This window comes from Herpailurus yagouaroundi, unplaced genomic scaffold (assembly GCF_014898765.1).
Source record: "Herpailurus yagouaroundi ecotype Mexico unplaced genomic scaffold, PumYag 188, whole genome shotgun sequence".
Classification (NCBI taxonomy): Eukaryota; Metazoa; Chordata; class Mammalia; order Carnivora; family Felidae; genus Herpailurus; species Herpailurus yagouaroundi.
Window position 1 is genome coordinate 31137542 of NW_024412419.1, and position 21673 is coordinate 31159214.

General features: G+C 46.0%; 1 protein-coding gene across 1 annotated transcript in view; it reads right to left on the reverse strand.

The window, feature by feature from the left end:
- Positions 1 to 4595: 4595 nt before the first annotated feature.
- Positions 4596 to 21673, reverse strand: part of CDC42EP3 (CDC42 effector protein 3) — a 23148-nt gene continuing 6070 nt past the window's right edge. The window contains exon 2 of the mRNA XM_040496537.1: positions 4596 to 6607. Within this exon, the coding sequence (XP_040352471.1) occupies positions 5611 to 6375 (765 nt within the window). The 5' untranslated portion in view covers positions 6376 to 6607 and the 3' untranslated portion in view covers positions 4596 to 5610. The remainder of the gene's footprint in view (positions 6608 to 21673) is intronic.

Genomic DNA, 21673 nt, shown 5'->3' on the forward strand with positions numbered 1-21673 from the left:
AAAGATGGAATTATCCATGGAAACAGTACCTCAAGGGCATCTTTGTTCAAGACCCAAACGTAATGCAAGGATCTTCCCACTTCTCACTGGTGGTTATTTGTGGTGTAAACGTTGGGGACTTTGTGCTGTGCTGACATGACTGTTTTCCTGACGTACCTTGCAGGGTAAGGGCTAATCCAATGAGTGAATTTGGTCTTCCCTGAGGGGTGGGCAGCCCAGAAGTCACCCGTGGGAAGAGGCAAGCCCTCGGGCAGGTCCTGAGTCTGGCTGGATGGAAGTCCAGAATTTCTACCTCTTTCCGAGTCTCACTTTTGTGAGTTTGGACTTCAAGGAATTTGAGAGAACGTCAGGGGCTGTTTGCTTCTCCTCCATTGAGCTGCTTTTCCTCCCAGCCAAGATTCTTTAATGACACTTGGACTTCTCTCTCCATTTCCTGAGGAGCTTTATCCCTTAATCTTGGGGATGTTCAATCAGAAATTGTAACCCAGCCAGGAAAAGATGGTTGAGAGGGGGCTTGAAGAAGCAACCTGGAGGTTCTGTGGTGGGACAGCTGCCCAAGTAAGTTCAGTCCAGGGACTGTAATAAGAACTTGTTTCATCTGGTGCTGTTTCAGGAGATACTTAGCCCCTCTTGCTTCTTCCATCAGCATAAATGACTTTCCCTGAACACCCAATGGTCCCACAGTTGAAGTGTCCCCAGTCTGGCTTTCAGGTTATAGCACAGGCACCGTTAACTGGACATGAGCTTTCTCAAGATGGTGGCTTATTGTATATACATTTCTAACCCTGGGAGCCACCTGTTCAGCAACCCAGATTCCGAAGTCTTCTTACTCCCCTGGGAGAACCTTCTCAGGCATGGGCCCAAATCTTTCAGGCCTGGAACTGAGCATTTTCTAGTTCAATCCCTGTTCCTGGACTGTTTTGAGGAGAAACCCTTATAGCTTATAGTGCATCCTTTTGTTTGCTTATGATCTTCCTCCTGAGAATTCCCCCTCTCCTGAAAAAAATCTATTTGGGTTCTCCTCCTCTCCCATAAAGCCACCCACATCTTTCCCTCCCCAGAACTCAGAGCTCATTTTTCCCAACCATCTTTTGGCAATGAATCACACATATGTCTTATGACTTACTCCGATAATTGTTTTATGGTAAGCATAATACCCACTTCACCTATTCAGCCTTCTTGACTTTGATATATGGCAGGCATCTCTGTCTGCACACGAACACTCTGGAATATTAAATGTATTTGGCAAAGTGGCTTTGATTTGGGCAGATGTTTTTATGTATCTATCACTAATGTCAATCCGCTTTCCATGAGGGAAATTTGGCTGACCTTCAAAGGACAAAGATTATTGACCTCCCGTGGAAGCCAATAGAAGTGAATTCACTATCAGATATTTTTTTTTTTTTAAGTAAAAATGAAAGACAATTAAAGGCAGCATGGTACAATAGTCCCTTCTTATCTACAGGAGATATGTTTCGGTCCCCCCAGTGGATGCCTAAAACCACAGATAGTACCAAACACTATATATACTGTTTTCCCATACGTCCTTAAAGTTTTGTTTCTAAATTAGACACAGCAAGATTAACAATAATAAAATAGAACCATTATAATAATATACTGTAATAAATTATGTAAATGGCTTCTCAAAATAGCTTATTGTACTGTACTCCCCCTTCCTGTGAGAGTTGATGAAATGCCTGCATAGTAAGATGAAGTAAAGTGAGTAGACATTGTGACACAGCATTAGGCTACTATTGACCTTCTGGTGATTGGTCATTAGGAGGATAATCTGCTTCCAGACCCAATGGCCATGGGTAACTAAAACTGTGGAAAGCAAAACCACAGATAAGGAGGACTACTGTAGTAAAATAGACTTCGTTGTGCTATACATCTCTTCACAGAACAAGCAAGGTTCTTCCACATGACTTTCTTTGCAGCATTTTACCACAGAATGATGACTCCCTGGCAACTCAAGTAAGAAACGGTTAAGCCTACTTCTGAATAATCACCTGCTCTAAGAATAAGGTTAAGAATTAAACATTCTCAGATGGAAGACTGGCTGGATGAAATGGTGTGTTATCCCAATGAAGCATGCAACTTTCCAGATGTCATCAGATGAAACCAACATGTCGATCAATCAAGCAAGAAGGGAGATCATCTTCTTCTTTAGAAAATAATTGTATTGTAGGGGCGCCTGGGTGGCTCAGTTGGTTGAGCGTCCAACTTCAGCTCAGGTCATGATCTCACAGTCTGTGAGTTGGAGCCCCGCGTGAGGCTCTGTGCTGACAGCTCGGAGCCTGGAGCCTGCTTCCGATTCTGTGTCTCCCTCTCTTTCTGCCCCTCCTCTGCTCATGCTCTGTCTCTGTCTCAAAAATAAATAAAAACATTAAAAATTTTTTTGAAAAAAAAAAAAGAAAATAATTGTATTGCTTAACCACACATAAGTTAATGTGTGAACATAGTTTTGAGTATTGTGACATTCCCAAGTGTACCATACAGCTAAGTAAACGAGAAGGTTACCCATCTGACTCAATCCTAGTTTATCATTTAGCATCTGGAAATTTCTTTTATCTTGCTGGATCTAGCCCAAAAGTATGGGTGGAGACACAGGGTTGCAGCCAATAACCTAGTTATGTATATGGCTTATTGACTTGTCCAAAAAAACTTTAGTCAGTCATTCATATTAGTCTGGTAAGCGAATTCTAAAGTCTGAAGATTTTATTTATTAGAATTGCTAAATCAGGGACTAGGTTGGTAACGATTTCCAAAGGAGAAATTCTTATTGGAGAGAAACCATCATGTTGACTTGTTTTAGGTTTCACAGTAAAATGATTCAGTCTCACCAGGCTTCACACTAGGAGGGGAATAGCCCTCATGTAATGTATACTTTTCCTTTTGTCTGTTTATATTTGCAAAGAGCTAAGTACCCTGATGTTTCCATTTTTTTTTAAGCAAATAATTTGAGGCAGAAGTAATATATCCATGTCCTTTGTTAGGTCTCATCGCCCAGGGAAAAGATTACCTATGAGAACCTTGCCTACACACGAAGGGTCTCAACTTAGACAAGCTACATGGTCTCTTTCCTGGTTGTTGGGTCACAGGTTGCTCGCCATTCTGAGTCTGCAAATAAAGTGCATCTTGATAAATAAGGTTAAAAGCGGGAGAATGTTCATAGACCGAGAACATCAATTCGGCTCTCAGCAAGTGGAAAGTGCCTTTTTGCAGAAAAGCCACCAGCAGCTCTGTACCTGCTCCCTGGAGAAGGAACCAGGTATCAGAAGGGCTGCCAAGGGAGAAATGCCTTAACCAAACCATAAGGCAGATGTAGCTGTTTCTTCTCCCATAGAGGCATATTTGTACCCTCTCAATTATACCTAATCTACTGGGAGACTGTATGGGAAAAGACCCAGAGAAAGTATAATAGTTAAATGCCTGCAAGGACACATCATTGCTTAGATTCTCGCAAACAATACTGTAGCAGAGGGAATGCACAAACATTATCATTTTATCTAGTAGTTTAACCTTTTCCTTGAGGTCATGCTGCAGATGAAGAGTAACATGAGAATAAATGTGACCAATAATTAAGACAGGGAAAGCGTTAAAAGGGTCTGGTCGAACCGAAGAAGAACACCGGACAATCGTGGGATAGAAATACAGCTGGGAAATTAAGGCAGGGACTCGGTGCTCCAAGGAAACTGGTTTCCTCTTCTATGTGGTTAGTTGTCCCATGTTTCACCTGAAGTTCAGAGGTTATTTTAGATGATCGGATGATAGAATTGCAACAGCTCCAAACCAGGTGGGACAATCATTGAAATGTCTGAGAGAGGAAGTCATTTCAGGATACAGTTCAAGGAGAAATGAAAGTTATGATGTGCAAGTGTTTGACTTTGAAGGGGGAGGAGGGTGCTGACAGCAGGGCAGGAATCGCTGTGTACATTTCCTGTTCCCGTTCCTTAACTGACATCCTCAGGCATCTCTCCTCCTTGGTGTGGGGGTGGGGGGAGAGAGAGGAGTGTTCTCTACTGCCCTCTTTTTAGCCTCCTTAATCTTGTTTATATGGCACCTGCAGCAAGGAAACATCTGTCCAACAAGGATGGGATTGGGGTTACAAGAGTTTGCCATAGTGTGTTAAAGTAAGAGATGCACAGAAATGAATTTTGAGAAGCTGGCATCGATTGACCTAAAAAGTTCTGAGGGGCCCCTGGGTGGCTCCGTGGGTTGAGCGTCTGACTTCAGCTCAGGTCATGATCTCGTGGTTTGTGAGTTCGAGCCCCCTGCGAGACCTGCTGCTGTCAGCCTGTCAGTGCAGAGCCTGCCTTGGATCCTCTGTCCCACTCTGCTCCTCCCCGACTTACACTGTCCCCAAAATATTTAAAAAAATTCTGATCTCGCTCATTTCTCCTAAAATTGAGGGGTGCTGTTTCTGGAATCTCAAAGCTTTGGGAAATAATCAAAATTGCAGAGTGGATGGAAATCACCTCATACCTTATTTTAAAGGCTCACATATACTTCAGAGAAGCAATTTTTCTGGTCCTGGACTTAAGGAAAATATTATTATTCTCTTATGTTTTTATTTATTACTATAAACAAGCAACTTCATTTTAACATTTACTCTTTATTATGTTGCATGAAGTACCTATGTAATGCAAGTATGTACTGTACTAAAATACCTATATTTCCAAATAACATTATATGGTGTAGCCCACAGTCTCTGCAGAAGCATCTTGAGTAACCTGTGCCTTTATACTTTACAATCCATTGTTGGTTGCTGTGAAAAGTATGATTAACAGATGAAGAAAAAGAGATAAAGCTAAATATGAATACACTTTTCCAAACATATACATACGCAGCTTACAATGGGACCCCAAATGGAAACAAGTCAAATGACAACATTTGATGTGATATCTATAAAATGTAGACTCTGCAATAAAAAGCCAAAGGCACATAAAAATATATTTTAACTTTAAAAATAACTTAGTTACAGTAATACTTTGCTTGTGTCTTACCAACATGTAGCGGACAGTCAAAATTTCGCGATATAGATATAATATATAGGGATATATAAGAGCTACAAGAAAATCCCCCAAACCCATAAAGTTGTTCAAATGTGAAAACAGAGAATAGTTTTAACACTGAAGAATTTGCTATGGCGAGCCCAAATGATGTAATATAGAAAAGAGTCTAGAAAAAAGGCTTAGGTGTTAAATAAACTTTGACTTCTTCTTGCCCAGGAAACGCTAGAGTACTGTGAAGTTCTTTAATGTGACTTGTGCAGCCCTTCGAGCTAGTGCCAATCTTGGCCGGGCCAGATTTCTTAACGTGTCTGGAAGCAAAAAAACGTGAGCTGAACGTCAGCAATACCCACCGAAAAAAAATGGGTTCTGACTGACTCACTTCCTTTTCGCCAGGACAGTTTTTGTTGTTATTGTTTTGTTTTTGCAAACAGGGCATAACAGGTACAAAAAATACTTTGTAGGAACATTATTTTAGAAAACCTATCACACAGTGGCAAACATAGCCAGTGAAGCTCTTCTCTCCGACTGTGGTTGGTTTAGTTCTTATTTTTTGATGATACGTTTTACCCCCGAGGACAAGAGCTGGTGGTGTCTGTTACTTATTTTTATCCATGACATTCAGCACCTCATCCAAAAACGAGGGCCCCAGATCGAGCTGCAGGGAGAGGAGGGACCCCGTGAGATCGGAGAGGGACTCCTCTGATTTAGTCTTGTCTTTGACGAGCTCGCACGGGGCAGGCTGGTCATACATGTCCTCGGCCGGCCAGTCGGGGTACTGTTCGGAGAGGCTGGAGGAGTGGCTGTCCCTGCCCTGGCTGGACTGCGACGCGGACCCACTGGAGCCCCACGACACGTCTCCCTGGTGGCCTGTCCCGTTCTCTAACAGACTGCTCTTCTCCGGGGCCTTCTCCTCCACGACGGGCTCACAGCTAAGCCGGGGCAGCTTGGCCGGCCCGAAGGACTCCTGCTTGGAGTTAAACGTCACCGGTGACAGTAAGGGCAGCATGAGCGCCTGGGAGCCTCCGATGGTCGGGAGGGAGATGGCGTTTTTGAGCACCGGGGAGGGCGTTTCTGTGAACATGGAGTCGGACGTGCTGTTGGCCCGGAAGAACTCGCCATGCCCGGGCAGCTGGCCCATGCGGGCCTTCTCCTGGTTTCCAGGCAAAAGCTCGTAGTTCCCCTGGAGGAAAGAAATATCTCCAAAGACGTCGTGCTGGCCCTCTTTGCCGATGTGAATGGTGTGGCGAAAGTCTCCCAGAGGAGGACTAATCATGTCGGGGGACAGGATGTCCCTCAGTTTAAATTTCTTTCCTTTCTTGTTATTGGCAGCTTTCAGGTAAATTGGGGTCTTGGCGGGCATTTTGGAGTTGGAGAAGGTCTACTTTGCAAAAGGGAAAAGGGCCACTTTCTTCGCTGATGTTAAGCTCCGAATATCCTTTCTGATAGGATCTGTCACATCATTTTTCTCAAGGAGCTTCTAGAAGTGGCTCTGAAATGAGACTGGGTTGAAAGGCCTTCCTGAAGTCACAGCCAAGTGGGGCGTCCTGGAGAGCCAGTTACATCATCCAACCCATCCCACAGCGGGGAGAAACCTGGAAAGGAAACCAAAGCAGGTTATAGTCAGCTGACCCTTTAGGGTTCACTGGGTCTGCCTCTTTCTCAAGAGCCTGTGAATAAAGGCAGGACCAGTTCCCATCTAAAGCCAAACTCTATTTTTTCCCTCCATCAAGTAGGATAAGAACTTTAATCTTAGGGTCTTTTACTAAGGGTCTACTAATCTTGGTCTTATTTCTGGGGGAAAAAAAAAGAGGAAAGAAAGAGATGAAAAAAAACTCACACCTATGACATCAGTACTTTCTAAACATGGTCATGGACACAATTTTCTGCACATGCCTAAGATTTTTAGATTTTTCTCTATTATAAGAATTGCTGTCAGCACATGACCAGAGTGATTTCAGCTCCTTAGATACAAAGTAGATTTGCTTTAAAATGTTTTCCCTTTTGTTTGATAATATTTTGTTGCTGAGTTCTGTATCTAAATAAAACTCATGCAATGCAGCAAATAGTCCTATAAGGAAAGGGGTTGGAAATACCATTTACTAAGTGACAGCGGCTATTATGTGCCAGTGGCCAACAAAATCTTAGCAAAATCCAGTCACACAAATGAGAAAATAGGGATTCAGGAGTCACAAAATAAATCACCCTTTGTCAAGAACATAGAGTCAGCTCATGACAGAGCCGAAGCTGGGACCGAGGTGTGGCACAGAAAACTGGGCTGTCGAGGCTTTCAGGTCTTGGAGACATTCTGAGATAGAAGGAAAAGAACAAAACTGATTCTTTTCAAACAAAAAGCAGTGTGATCATCTACAACTGGCTGGGTCTTAGAAATACTTTTGTAACACTTCCTGATAAAGTTTGTGTCCTCTCCCTGTGGTAGGTGGCACCCCAAGGTAACCCCCATGATGTGCCTCCTGGTACTAACACCTGTGTGGGCACAACCTGGGACTTGCTTCTAAACTACAGAATGTGGCAAAGGTGATGGGATGTCACCCCGTGGTTAGGTTACATGGTAAAAGAGTCCATCTTAGCAGACTGGAGAAAGGTGCCTTTCACTGGCTTTGAAAAGGTAAGCCGCTGTGCTGAGGGAGGGCCCATGGAGATGAATTCTGCCAACAACCGGAGGGAACCGGAAGTAGATCCCCCCCACCCCGGTTGAGCCTCTGATGAGAGCAAAGCCCCCTGGCATCTGTCTCCCAGCCTGATGAGACCCTGGAGCTAAGCCCTGCCTGGGCTCCCAACTGACAGAAACTGTGGGACAATAACTTAGGTGTGTTGTAAGCCACTAAGTTTCTGGTAGTGTGTTACCAGCATAGAAAATGCACACACCCTCCCTGCACATGAAACTTAACACAACGAGAAGTGCTAAGCCAGGAGGTGTGGGGCTCTGGGTTCTCATCTTACAGATGAGAAACTCTTCATCTCTTAAAAATAAATCCTCTGACTCTTCGGTCCCATCAGCTGACATGAAGAAGTTAAAAACCTTTCCCACTGCGGGAATTCCTGAAATGCTCTGCTGAGACCTCTCCCATCGGGGTCTCCTCCCCACTGGCAGAGGAGCAAATAAATAAATAAATATCCAAGAGCTGAGTTGGATGGTGGCTTGAAGAGAGCCAGCCACATTTGCTTTGTAGCAGCTGGAGGCTGTACGCATAAAAATTTTGAGTTCATTTCCCCGTGGCAGGTGGAAAGAACCGTGCTCTGGCACCCAGTGGCAAGGCACCAACAGGCTCCATTTGGGAAGTGGCTTGCACCCAGACTGGACAAGGCAGGGACCGATGATAAGCTGGAGAGGCCCACCCCGCCCTGGCTTCGTGCGTGGGAAGGTGGTCCACGCAGCACAAGAGGGTTTGCACCTCAAGTGAGCCGACCTTGAAGCTGCCACCTAGGACCTCACACTCAGCATCTCTCCCTTTCGTCCCAAGTAAGGACCTGGTTCAAACCTCCCCAAAGTGCTGCTGCTGTGGCCACACAGAGGCACCCCCTGGTTCTGCTTCCCACTTGAGGTTAGGATCGCATGGAAACACTGTTACTAATGGAGATGCGCCTAAGAAGCCAGGCTGGTGGGTCCGGATGTTCTCTCGGCTTTGACGCTAATTTGGGTCTGGGGGCAGTAGCAAATGTCACAACTCCAAAGCCTTGGATCCCAATGGCAGGACTCCCTCCCTCCGTAAGTGCACGACAGCCTGGGGCCCCTGCCACTCAGGGGTAGCTGGCGTTGCCTTCCTGCACCTCTGGGCACAGGGTGGCAGATGGTGGCCTGCAGGAGCCGCCAGGGCACCGGGCCCCCAGGAGGTGGGAGGCAGCCCCGAGGGACAGCTGCCCACCGGAGTGGTGTCCACGGCACACACGGCCAGGAGCACAGCTGCCAGGGAAAGATACAGCATGTCCACCGCCAACTCAGGGGCAAGTGAGGGCTGCCCGTGGTCAGCTGGTGGAGCCAGGCTTACGCGAGGCCAGAAACAGGGGCAGGGCACTTCAAATCAGGCAGAAAAGGAAAAGTGCCACGAGGATGCAGCCAGAGAACAGTTCCCTGCCCTGCTGACCGGATCACTCACAATCACCCTTCACTTGAACAGCGCCTGGCTGCGCTGGGGAGAGAAGGGAGAGGAAACATTTGCACCCGGAAGGCTCAGGGGAAGAACGCTCTGCCCTCAGTCCCTGCAGGCCACGGCCACAGGCACTGCAGGCCCTTCACCATAGGCCAGCTCAGACTGGTAGAAGCTGGGTTTTACATCAGAGTCACAGACACAAAGGTGGGAAGGAAGGGACAAAAAATAGAAAAAAAGGAAGAAAAGGCTTGGTGAGTGAAGGTTAGATAAGCTGCAGGCAGTGAGCCTGGAGCGGAAGAGAAGATACATTTTTCTTTCTATAAATATTTACATAGTGTTTATTGTGTGACAGGGATGTAGGCTTCTAGAGCTTTGCAAACAATTTGTATTGAATTTCTACTATGTACCAGTGCTCTGAGCTCCCATACATTGGAAGTTTTTTTGTTTTTTTTTTTTTAAGGAATTTTGGACAAAAATGTCTTTTTAACTTTAGGTGAGCTGCTATTTGCAATGTAATGTTGGAGAAACAGAGCTCTAATCCCATCCCTTTATCTTATCTTTCTTTTTCAGCTCAGGGGCAACCATGCTTGATCTAATAATGAGGATTTCTTACACTGGCTGCTTCCTCCCCTCCTTTTTGGATATCCTGGGCTCCCTGGCTTATCAGCCAACATACATCAATGTCCCTTTCCCTTCCTGGCCTGACTATTCTTTCCGCACCTTCTCTGTCATTGCTAATGCAGAAATCTAATGGGCACAGTTTCTTAGCTGTTAACAAAAGAGCTGGTCCCGGGGAGGGTATGTGCATGCTCCCGGGAACCATCAACACTAAATATTACTGAGAGCATCTCTATGTTCTGGGCACTGTGCCAACCTTGGATATGTACCAGCTCACCCACAAGAACCATCAGGCTGCTACTGTTAATATCCCCATTTTATAAATGATGCACTGAGGTCCAGACAATGAGTCTCGAGTCCCCTCTGCCAAGGCTACGTGGCTATGAAGGCACTAAGCCAAGTCGCCAGGCTGCAGAGTTTAAGGTCCTGTCTCTTAATAATCACACTCGCTGGAAATTCAGTCAGCTCCCAAATTATGAAGGAGGCGCATCCCAAAGCCTCTTTAAGATACAAATATGTGATAACACACTGGGCTGATAAGGGTGGGGTCAGGCCCTGCATATACCGATGGTGAAAGCACGAAACAGATCCCACCTCATTGGAAGCTGGTTGCCTTTGACACCAGAATTCCACTTACAGAGATTTACCCACCTTGCACACAGGGGAAATAATACATGTACAAGATTATCAAATCCAGGAGGATACAACAGTCTGGAGCTGGAAACAACCTAATTGTCCACCGATAAAGGACCGGTTAAATAAATTAAGGTATCATCAATTACAAATGAATATCATACAGGTCTTACGAAGGATTCAACTGTTCTTCGCTGATACAGAAAGAGCTCAAAGATATCTATCTTTACAGGGAAAAAAAGACAGGTGCAGAAGTATATCGATACACTTGCATTGGCTTGTGTGTCTGTAAAATATCTCTGGGAGCACACACAAGAAACTAATCATGGTGACTGCCCACAGGGAGGGATGGACAGGATAGGGCAAGGGTGGGAGAGAAACTTCTCACAGTATATCCTTGTACGATTTTGGGTTTTCGAACCACCTGAATGAATTAGCCATTAGCTATTTAAAAAAAAAAAAAAAGAAAAGAAAGGGCTGCTTAAGCTTCAGGCTGCACCTCGGAGCGAATTTTATACAAAGGTCCTGAAAAGTCTACTCAACCTGTTACTGGATCATAATGTAAACATGTCTGTGGTGGTTGTGTTCAAAAGCCAAAATGTAGGGTGGTGGCCTGTGGTATATGAAGACCTCAGAAGAGGGCTGACCTTGTCTCACCGGAGCATGGCCAAGGGACAGATCGCCTCTTCCTGCAGGGACTCACGGAAGAGGCAGCACGGGTGTTACTTTGCAGAATGGAAACGATCTCCTAAGAGAAGGGTTTTTAGTCACAAAGACATGAGAAAAGGCAAGAGGCATAAGTGTCCACGTGGAGGGAAGCACAGACAAGAGGAGGCACTGGGGCTTGGGCGTGCAGCTCCTGTTCAGGTGGTGGCTAGTGACACGGGCCATGCTCTAGAACGGGATGGTCCCTAACACTCAACACGAAATCCTGTCCCTGGCTCACTGCTTGCAGAAAAGGAGACCTGGGCTCCAAGAGGCTGCTGGCAGCTGACAGATGAGGCAGGAGGCAGAGGGAGGATGAATCCCAGTGGGAGAGCCTGAATCAGGCAACACCCAAGAGGCTTTGCCCTCTGCCCAGAAGGAAGTGGGATTACTTGCCGTAGGATGGAGTGGGGAGAGGATATGAGCTACACAACCAGAATCGGTGAGCAGCCCTCTGGGTGTTCGACAGGTCAAATGTAGAGAATTGTTAGCCTTTTACTATCAGTCAAGACTCTACCATCCATCATAAACACTTAGCACTGAACCACCCAAAGGATGCTGCCCGCCCACACTCGGGGGCTCTCCTGGCCTTCCTGCTTTCTTGTGTTGCCATGATTCCTCTGTTCTATCTTCCTCAAATCCAAAGACAGAAAGTCAGAGAGTAAGAAGGCAGGAAGACAAGAAAAAGAGAGGAAGACAGACAGAAATCTTCCCATGGATAGGCCTTTTCTCAGAAACCCTCCTCTTGACCCTGAAATCTGAACTCTCCATGAGGGCTAATCCTTTTCTCTCTCTTCTTGGATCACTGTTTGCTGCTCTTCCCCCCCTTCGATGACACTGGAGAGCATATTTATCTGGGAAATTAGATCCCTTAGAAAACAAAGGTCCCAGTCCTGGGGCACTGAGGAGAGGTTAGATTTGCCAACAAAGGGGGTCAACATCCCAGTCAGCTGCTCGTCACCCTCTATCAAGGTGAGAGAGAATGTCTGGCAGATGCGGGGACATGGGTCCAGCTGCAAATGCACAGGCCCCCACTTACAGGAATCTGGGAGAAGCTCAAGCGTTCCAGGACACAGAAGGACTCAGGGGGAAGTTAAAGTCATGGTTTTGATAAGAATGGCAGAGTATCGGGGCCATCCTTCCTGCACCAAGCTGGCCAATTCCATTTTCTGGTGACTGAATGAAGCATGAGTGACGGTGTTAATAAGAGAAATCATCACTGCTACGATAATAATTCAATGAAGAAAAAACTAAAGCAGCCCTTTGATTCATTTCCTTACCATCCTTTTGGTAAACAGAATGATGCCAAAAAGACCGAAGCAGGGCAGTGGCCAGCGGGGCGGGGAACAGGGGGTTCTTAAGAAGTGACACACAAAAAAATCAGTTCTTGAATCACTTAAGAGCTGACAGGACTGGCAATTCATCCGAAAAGAACAAAGAGGTTTAGATTCTTTAAATTCCATTTATTTTAAGAAAGGAATGTTTGGTTGGTCTACTAATTATTTTTAGAGTAATTCCTAGTGGAGAAAGAGAGCAAACACGTGCTTGCATCCTGCAAAATAGGTTGCGACGTTAATTTAAAACACACATGTATAAAGACAGGGGCAGGTGGGGGGTGGGGACATCATCCTGAGGGACCTCCAGGCTTTTCCTTTCTTCTACTTTCGGGAAGTGAGCATGTACCGGACTTCCCCTTTCTTGCTTGGTTGTCACATCCTCCAAGGACATCCTACCTTCTCATCACTTTTCACTTTGCCTCCCTTTTTCCTAACATCCAGACACAGCACTGCCGCACCACCTGGGCCCCAAGCAAAAATGTGACATGTTCCTCCTTCAAATCTGAACCATCAGTCCCAGGGAAGGAGGATGTTGACTCAGTCAAGAACCTCTCCACCCCCCCAACCATCTTCGGGGTATTTCTCTCCACAGCGATAAGCCCTGAAAAACTGTATTTGATCCTGGACTCCACACTTTGGAAGGGATAAAGGCTACCTGGAACATGTTCCTACATGTTCTGAGGAGTCCCAACTGGGAGACAAAGAACTTGGTCGTGACATGTGAGAAGCTGAAGGAGGGGAGCGACTGAAAGAAAACTCAGAGCTAGGGAAAACAAATCTTTAGGAATCTCAAGGAGTCATTTAAACTTTAATAGAAAAGGGATTAACTGATTCTCTGAGGCCCTAGAGAAGCTGAGAAGCAGCTACAGGGACACTGGCTTCTCCAAGGGAGAAGGTCTCCAAGGGAGACCCCGGGTGTCTCAAAGATGGAAAGGGTGGCTGTGGGATGGGGACGGTGATCAAGGTCTGAGGCTGTCACAGGGAGCAGCCCTGGTCCCAAGCCTCCTCAGTGGTGCATGATGTGTGTTTTGTCTCTGCTCCTTCTGAGTCTCCTACTGGGGAGTATGATCGCTGCCAATTTCCCCATGGCCTCCTGTCACATTCGCCTATGAAAACGCTCACAGACCTTACCTACAAGACTTTCCATTTGAAGATGGTTGTGTTTTTACTCAAGTTCCAAAGAATTTGAAATTCACAGGAAAAAAAATCATAGTATTTGAAATTCCACACTGAACTTCAATCAAAATCCGAGAGGGAAAAAAAATGTAACCAGAGAACACCCGATAAACAGCATCCTGAAGAGATGCTTTTCATATTTTTGGTCTATTTACTCTACCCCTAAAAAGATAAGATGCCTTTTCTATTTTTAGATTCTTACCCTCTCCTACATCATCCAAACCGAGGACATAGCTATATGTGACAAGACAGCGAAACTCCATTCACTCAGCCCCCAGCTGCCTAGCTTTCATGCACATGAACTTACAGCCAGACTGAACAGACTGCATTTTATGGACCCACTCAGAAAGGGTGATACATCTCACCTTCACTTACCTATAAATGGACTTCTCCGTTTATGATTCAGCTACAGCTTGTATTTATTTTTCTTTTACGACCTGCTTTGTAGCAACCCACAAATACCATATGGGGGACTCACTGCTCATTTGTGTACACACCTCACATTTATGGGCTCTAATTGTACCAGTTGAAAGATTTTTTAGAAGCAAAACTGGAAGACAGCACATCCACCTCAAGAGTCTGCACTTTTGAAGGCACACCTATTCTCCCTGTTAAAATCAGTTACTGGGGAGGACTCAATAGGGACATCGATCCCCAGCAGCTGTAGCAAGGCAGGAAGAGGACGAGGACAGGTTCTCTTGAAATGCCGACTCATTTATCATGACTAGTTTTTTTTTTTTTTTAATTTTTTTATGTTTATTTTTGAGAGGCAGAGAGAGACAGAGCGTGAGTGGGGGAGGGGCAGAGAGAGAGGGAGACACAGAATCCGAAGCAGGCTCCAGACTGAGCCATCAGCACAAAGCCCCATGCGGGGCTCGAACTCATGACCTGTGAGATCATGACCTGAGCCGAAGTCGGACGCCCAACCGCCTGAGCCACCCAGGCGCCCCTATCATGACTAGTTTTACATGGGGCACAGCCTCAGGGCTAGTCAGGAGGACCAAGGCAGGCACTCTAGAGTTTGGTGGATATGTGAACTGCTTGCATGCTTCCATAACTAATGGATCCCACCTGATCTGCAAAGTTGCGGGGACTCTTCTTTCACAAGAAAGAGAACTTGACCCCAAAGGTTAGGCCCCTTGAATGCTCTATTTCCCTAATGGGGTGAAAAGACAGATAGGGGGCCTTCCATGTTATTCTCCCAACCTGCTGGAGTCCTCGATAACCATTCATTCTCACTGGATGGGCTGAATCATGGCATCTCCAATCATACCAGCACTGGGTATATGTGGAAGCTGGCAGTGGCCATCCCATTCTACACCCACTTCCAAGGCAGGCTCTCCCGTGTCATTTGTACGTAAATATCTGTACACAAATATTTATCCAGTGAATGAATGAATGTCCCCTCAGACTGGGCCGAGAGCTCTTCTATGGACACGCACTGGGTCCTGTTTGCCTCCCACTACACGTGGCACACAGTGAACATCAAGTTAAGAAGTGTTTAAATCCATAACCCCTGCTACACCTTCCATCATGAGAGAGGAACTGGTTTGCTCCCAGGTTCCACCCCCCAGTCCAAGTCTGCAGGGGCTCCTCAAGGAAGCGGCAAGTTTGAAATGCCTGCTTCTCTAAGGAATTCACACTTATATTAATGGCAAACATCTGAGTGTTTGCTGCGGGCCAGGTAGGTGTTAGAAAACACCTCTCAGGAAGCGATCTTAGATTAAGCCCAACTCTTAGGTCAACCAGCCAAAATATGGAGGAGCTAGGATTTCTGCCACAGCTCGACTTCACAGTCTGGGCTCTTTAATTGCTGCTGGTTGGCTAACGTGAGGACTTGCATGTAAGTGAGTTCAGAATGGAATGTCCTCTGCAGGCTACCTGCCTTGAGTTGTGACAGCATGAAGAAGTGATACACTGTGGTCTCAACATCAATGAGAGGCAGAGATCATAACTTAACCTTGCTGGGAAGCAAGAATCAATAAAATGGTCCTAGACAACAACCAAAAGAATTTTCTCAAAGAGGATCTCAAAAGGAATTTGACTTTATGAGAAAGAAAAGCCTAAAGATGAAAATTTTGCCATAAGAAAGCCCCCAAGTCTCAAGGAGAAAAACAAACATCCTGTTCTTAGAAAAGAGTGTTCACTGTTGTTAATTGTTTCCCAGAGGAAGCACGTGCATGGGGCCATTGACAACAACCACACAGCTTTCACCGGGGACAATGGCTCCCTTCCCTCACTAGTGACACTTCACTTCCCCCCTAACTTTCTGAAACGAAGAACCCTGTGTTCCTTACATGGACTGTCCTCCCACCTGCTTACCATCGACCCTTACTCATAACATCCTCCAAGACCTGCTTTAGTCACTTCCTTCCCAGAGAAATTCTCCAACTCACCTCACATAATCCAGGCTCAGTACTGCATTGGCAGAGGCTTTCTTAGGACTCCTGAAGAGCCTGCATTTGTTATTTTTCTGTTTTGTGATGTTATGCCTGATATCTCCAGATAGGTGGTAAGCTCCATAAAAATAAGGTGGGCAAAGGTGCTATGAGTAAGAGCTATTATTGATAAATTATAGTCAGTGGGCCAGATCCAGACCTTGGCCTGTTTGTGTAAATAAAGTTTTATTAGAACACATCTATGCCCATTCACTTATATGTTGTCTACAACTCAGTAGTTCTTTTTTTTTTTTTTTTTAATTTTTTTTCAACGTTTATTTATTTATTTTTGGGACAGAGAGAGACAGAGCATGAACGGGGGAGGGGCAGAGAGAGAGGGAGACACAGAATCGGAAACAGGCTCCAGGCTCTGAGCCATCAGCCCAGAGCCTGACGTGGGGCTCGAACTCACGGACCGCGAGATCGTGACCTGGCTGAAGTCGGACGCTTAACCGACTGCGCCACCCAGGCGCCCCTACAACTCAGTAGTTCTTAACTGAGGGTGACTTCACACCCCCACATTTGGCAATGCCTGTAGATGTTTTTGATTCTCAGGACTGGGGATGGTGGTGTCACTGGCATTTAGTGAGAGGGGCCATGGATGATGCTGAACATTCTGCAATGCACAGGATAGCCCCCCACAACAATGAATTATCTGGCTCCAATTCTCAGTAGTGTTGGCATTGGGAAACCCTGGGAGAGATGCTTTCACATGACAAGGTCAGAGTTGAGTAGTTGTAACAGACTATGTGGGCCTCTCGGTCTAAAATACTAACTGACCCTTTACAGAAAAAGTTTGAGCCCCTGCCTTAGATATGGCATTTCCACAGGGTTGGATGGTTATTGTCCCTCCCCCAACCTTTCACAATCCCCCTGCAATCACACCCCCACACGTGGCCTCAACTGTCTCCTCTAGTGACAAGAGAAGTGAAAAAATCAAAAGGAAGCTACTAGAAACCTTTTGACATTGCCATAACAATCAAGCCCATGATGAGTGGCTTCTTCTTGGACAGGCCATTGACAAGTTTGTGTCGTTTGGCTTGCATGGGAGCTGGGTGTGGGCCCGAGGTACTCACTTTGCACTCTAGTACCAGTATACAACGGATTGGAAATTAAAACAAATAACACACTAAAAAAACACTGCTCCTTCACAGACAGCATTGGTCTTTTCTCCCCCAGTCTTTGAGACTTCACTTGGCTTCCCCCAGGGACTTCCTGTTCAACTCGCCCCACACAAACGTGCCATCTTTCTTTCCCCCTTCCCTGACCTAGCACAGGCCTTCTGTACTTTCCTCTCTCGGTAAATGGCAGGGAGTCCCCCACAAAGTCTCCCTGCCTCATTCTCTGTAACAAGGCCCAGAGCTGTCTCCTCTCATCAATGCCACTGCCTCAGCCTTTTTTTTTTTTTTTAATCCCTCAAGATCTCTCTCCTGCACAAGCGCATTTGCCCCCCATTGGTCTCCCTGCCTCCAACCTCATCTTGAGTGAGCCGGCGACAATGCCCGAGTAACCTGGTCACTCTCGGTCTTCGATAGCACGCCCACCCTTGTAACCTGGACACAGAATAAGCCATTTGGGTCCTGCCTACCCCTGTGGCTAATAGTTCCCACCAGCTCCCCCAAAGCCTCTTAAACTGAGCCTCGTCTGTTCCTTGTTTATTTTTTTTTTTCTAAATGTTTATTTTGAGAGAGCAAGAGAGCACGAGCAGGGGAGGGGCAGAGAGAGAGGGAGACAGAGAATACCAAGCAGGCTCTGTGCTGTCAGCGCAGAGCCTGACATGGGGCTTGAACTCACCAACTGTAGGATCATGACCTGAGCTGAAATCAAGAGTCAGATGCTTAACCAACTGAGCCACCCAGGTGCCCCTATTGTACCTTGTTTATACTTCAAAGCCACCAATTATCACACTATGCTGCCGTCGCTGCTTGTGTCTCCCATTAGGTTGCCTTCTTTTGGGGAGAGACAACTATATTTAATTCACAGCTGGCACTGAATAAATGTTTGTTGAATGAAGGGACAAATGAGAAAGTCTGAAAGAGACTGCCTTGTCTTGCTTCCCCTTCAACCCTGCCCTCCTTGTTGAAAATCCAAGATAGAGTCTTTAGAGTCTTTCTATGACTCCTACAGGAAAAAATAAATGAAATCTTTTAACAAAGGAGCTGTGGCCTCTTGTGGCAAAAGCTTTCTTTCATTTTTCCATCTGTAAGGCATTTTAACCTTTCTCTATCCATGCTGGGTAAGAATTTTACAGCCTATCAATGCAAGCCACAGTAATTCTATAGGCTCTTACAGATCTTTGGGATTAAGGCAGAGAATATTTGTTATCGTGCTATTTGAAAGGGAAAGGATGTCAATCCTTGACTGCAATGTGCAAATAGCATCTCAGAGAGACAGGCAAGACTCAAGAATAAATTGACAATACATTCCCCTGAATGCAGACCCACTAGTTATATTTAAGTCAATCTTAAACAATGAGGCCCTGGGAGAAAGAATGAGCTCGCTCTCCTGACCTTTCCTTTCAAAAGGAAGTGAGTTAAGGGGGAAATTTGGATTATTTGGCCCAAGAGGTACAAAGAAACCTCAAGAAACTATAATGGACATTCTACAGAAAAGGGTTGTTTTGAATATCAACGTGGGACTAGCACAGAGCAGGTACTTAAGAAAAACGCGTATCAAATGAATGAACACTTTGGCAAACAAAACAATAGAGCCCTCACTGAGGTTCTAGGCCTTAGGGGAGAAGTTAAAACTTTGAACCAGGCTTGCAGGCTCCTTGGAGAACTCCAGACACACACATATGTGCCAGTTACCTTCCATGTAAATGGAGATAATTACCCCCAACCCGCTTCTCTTAAAGGTGATTATAAGAGCTGAGTGCTATGCAAACGCAAAGTATCATCTTGACACCAAATGAAAAACCAGAACATCTGCTGAAACTCAACATGAAGGAAGGGAACCACTCTAACTGCCAAAATAGCCACTTTCATTTTCTCCTTAAATGCTGTCTGTAGTTGTCATCAAAAAAATGGTTCGTGTCCACCCTGTGAACAGTCTCCACAAGTGGAAGGAATTGCCACCTCCAGCTGACTCAGGATAATTCCTTCCTCTGGCACGGGGCTAGCTTCTCCTACAAAAGTACAGGCCCCCTTTCTCTCCAGGTGCAATTCTCCCAGGCTTGAGGACAAATGAGACTTCCATGAGCTGGGAAAATTATCGTCAACCGTTATTGGTCAGATGAAGAAAAATTTCAGGGCCTCTAGTTATTTTCTTTAAGTATTTGGCGAGCTGTCAGGTGAGAGGGCATCTGTAGAGTCCCAAGGAAAGAAGGAGGCATGTGATTAGAGTTCATGGTGAGGCCAGGTGGGGCTGGGTCTGAGGAAGAAGTCTAGAACAACTTGAATTAATCAGTCCGAAGAAGAGGAGAGGCTTTCCTGCTGAGTCTGAGATGCTATCGGGATTCCAGCAGGGAAGGGAGGGAGTTAGGGTAGATCTCCTCTAGGCGACGCTAACTTAAAGTAGCAGTCTGTGGCAGGTGCCTGTGAGCTGCACAGAGATGATATCACCACAGAGTTGTTAAGATTTATCCTCAGTATTACAGACAAAGCATTTTACGATAGAGATTCCTCACACTGCGTTCCCTGGAACTCCCAGAGTTCAAGGGAGGCACCTGCGGGTCACTGGCGAAGGGAAGGGAGACAGAAAAGTAGGGCCAACATCCCTACCCATTTCCTTCCTCCTCTTCCAAAATCTGTTATTTAATATACTGGGTTTACATTAAGATTTTCTTTCTTTGCTTTAGCTAGGAAAAAAAAAAAAAAATCCGAAAGAGGACTCATGCTTTCTGTCACCCAACTCTTAGGGCCTTGGTTTTATCCTGTCAGAATGAGAGCAGGGCCGAAATTAAGGACCTTTCCATCTGTGAAATGTTAGGGTCTGTGATTCTACATCTGCAGAAACATCTAGTTTCCAGGGAATTTTTAAGGGGGAAAAAACGACACTTTTTAATGAAGTTAATAGATCAAAATACTTGGGGCGCCTGGGTGGCTCAGTCGGTTAAGCGTCCGACTTCAGCTCAGGTCACGATATCGTGGTCCGCGAGTTCAAGCCCCGCGTCAGGCTCTGGGCTGATGGCTCAGAGCCTGGAGCCTGCTTCCGATTCTGTGTCTCCCTCTCTTTCTGCCCCTCCCCCATTCATGCTCTGTCTCTCTCTGTCTCAAAAATAAATAAACGTTAAAAAAAAATTAAAAAAAAACAAAAAAAAAAACAAAAAAAACAAAATACTTGTTACCAGCCTATTAAATGTTCATCATCTTTTCCCATCCTTCCCGGTACCAAATTGAGGGTAAGGCCCGTAATTTTCTCTGGGTGCCTCACTTTGCTCCTCTGCGGAGTGGAGATAGGAATAGTGTTTCTTAGGAGGAGACAACACACGTGTAACGTGCTTGACCGAGTTCTGTTAGGCAATGAGCTGACAAATCAGTAGAAGAGGCAATTGTTATTAAATATTCCAAGAAACTAGAGCTGGATAAGGAACAAGACAGAAGCCAATGATCAATACGTCCACCAGGATCAGGAAGTCCACGGTTCACATGGTCACGGCCGGAGAGATGCAGGCAAGCAGGAGGAAGCACAATGACCCTTACTCTGCCCAGTACCAGGCTGACACGGGCACTGCCCGGGTGGCACTGAGCCCCCGCAGTGGCACCCGGGCAGGAGGAAGCTTCAGAACAGGCTGCAACTCCCCAGAGGAGACTCAGAGGAGGTTCTGGTGGTGGCTTCCTTCTCAGAGAATCCTGGGTGATCATGACCGTCAGAATCGAAGGATGATGGCGCCTCCCTTTGAATGTGAAGGTTCTGTAGCCCGGGAAGGAGTAACTTTACTACCGCAGGATTCGATTTCTTTTTTTTTTTTTTTTTTTTTTTTTTTTGTTTATTTATTTTTGAGAAGGAGAGAAAGAGAACGAGCGTGCACAAGTGGGGAGGGGCAGAGAGAGAGAATCCGAAGCAGGCTGAGCCAGCCAGGCACCCCTACTACCGAAGGATTTGAATAAGCTGTTAAGTGCAAATGATTTCTGGCTTGACAACACTGGGAGAAGACTGTGCCACAGGCAGAACCATAGAACAGGCTAGGACTAGACCGTCTGCTTTCCCATCAGGTCCTGTTTGTAAAAGAGACGAAAGCTGACATAAGCTAGGTTCAGTCCCTACTTTCAAGGAGCCGGCAGTCTAACTAGGTAGCCGCAAGGGTCAAAAGATGATCATTCACACAGTAAGTGTTACAACACCAAGTACAAGACACTGTGGAAATGCCTCGGGTACAAGCGAGGGAAGAGTGATAGAATGACAGCAGTCTATAGGCAGAAGAGAGCCTGGAAAACGTCTGCTTCTTCTGTGCCCCCATCCCTCCCCTCCCACTGCTTCACAGATGAGGGGGCAGAGTCTACCCAGAGAAGCGCAGGGGTTTGCCTTGTGACACAGCTGGTCAGCCAAGGGCTTACAGGTTCGTCTCCAGCTGTGTTAAAATCAATGCTATACGTCTGAACTGACCCTTGGCGAAAGAAAGAAAGAAAGAAAGAAAGAGAGAGAGAGAGGGAGGGAGGGAGGGAGGGAGGGAGGGAGGGAGGGAGGGAAGGAAGGAAGGA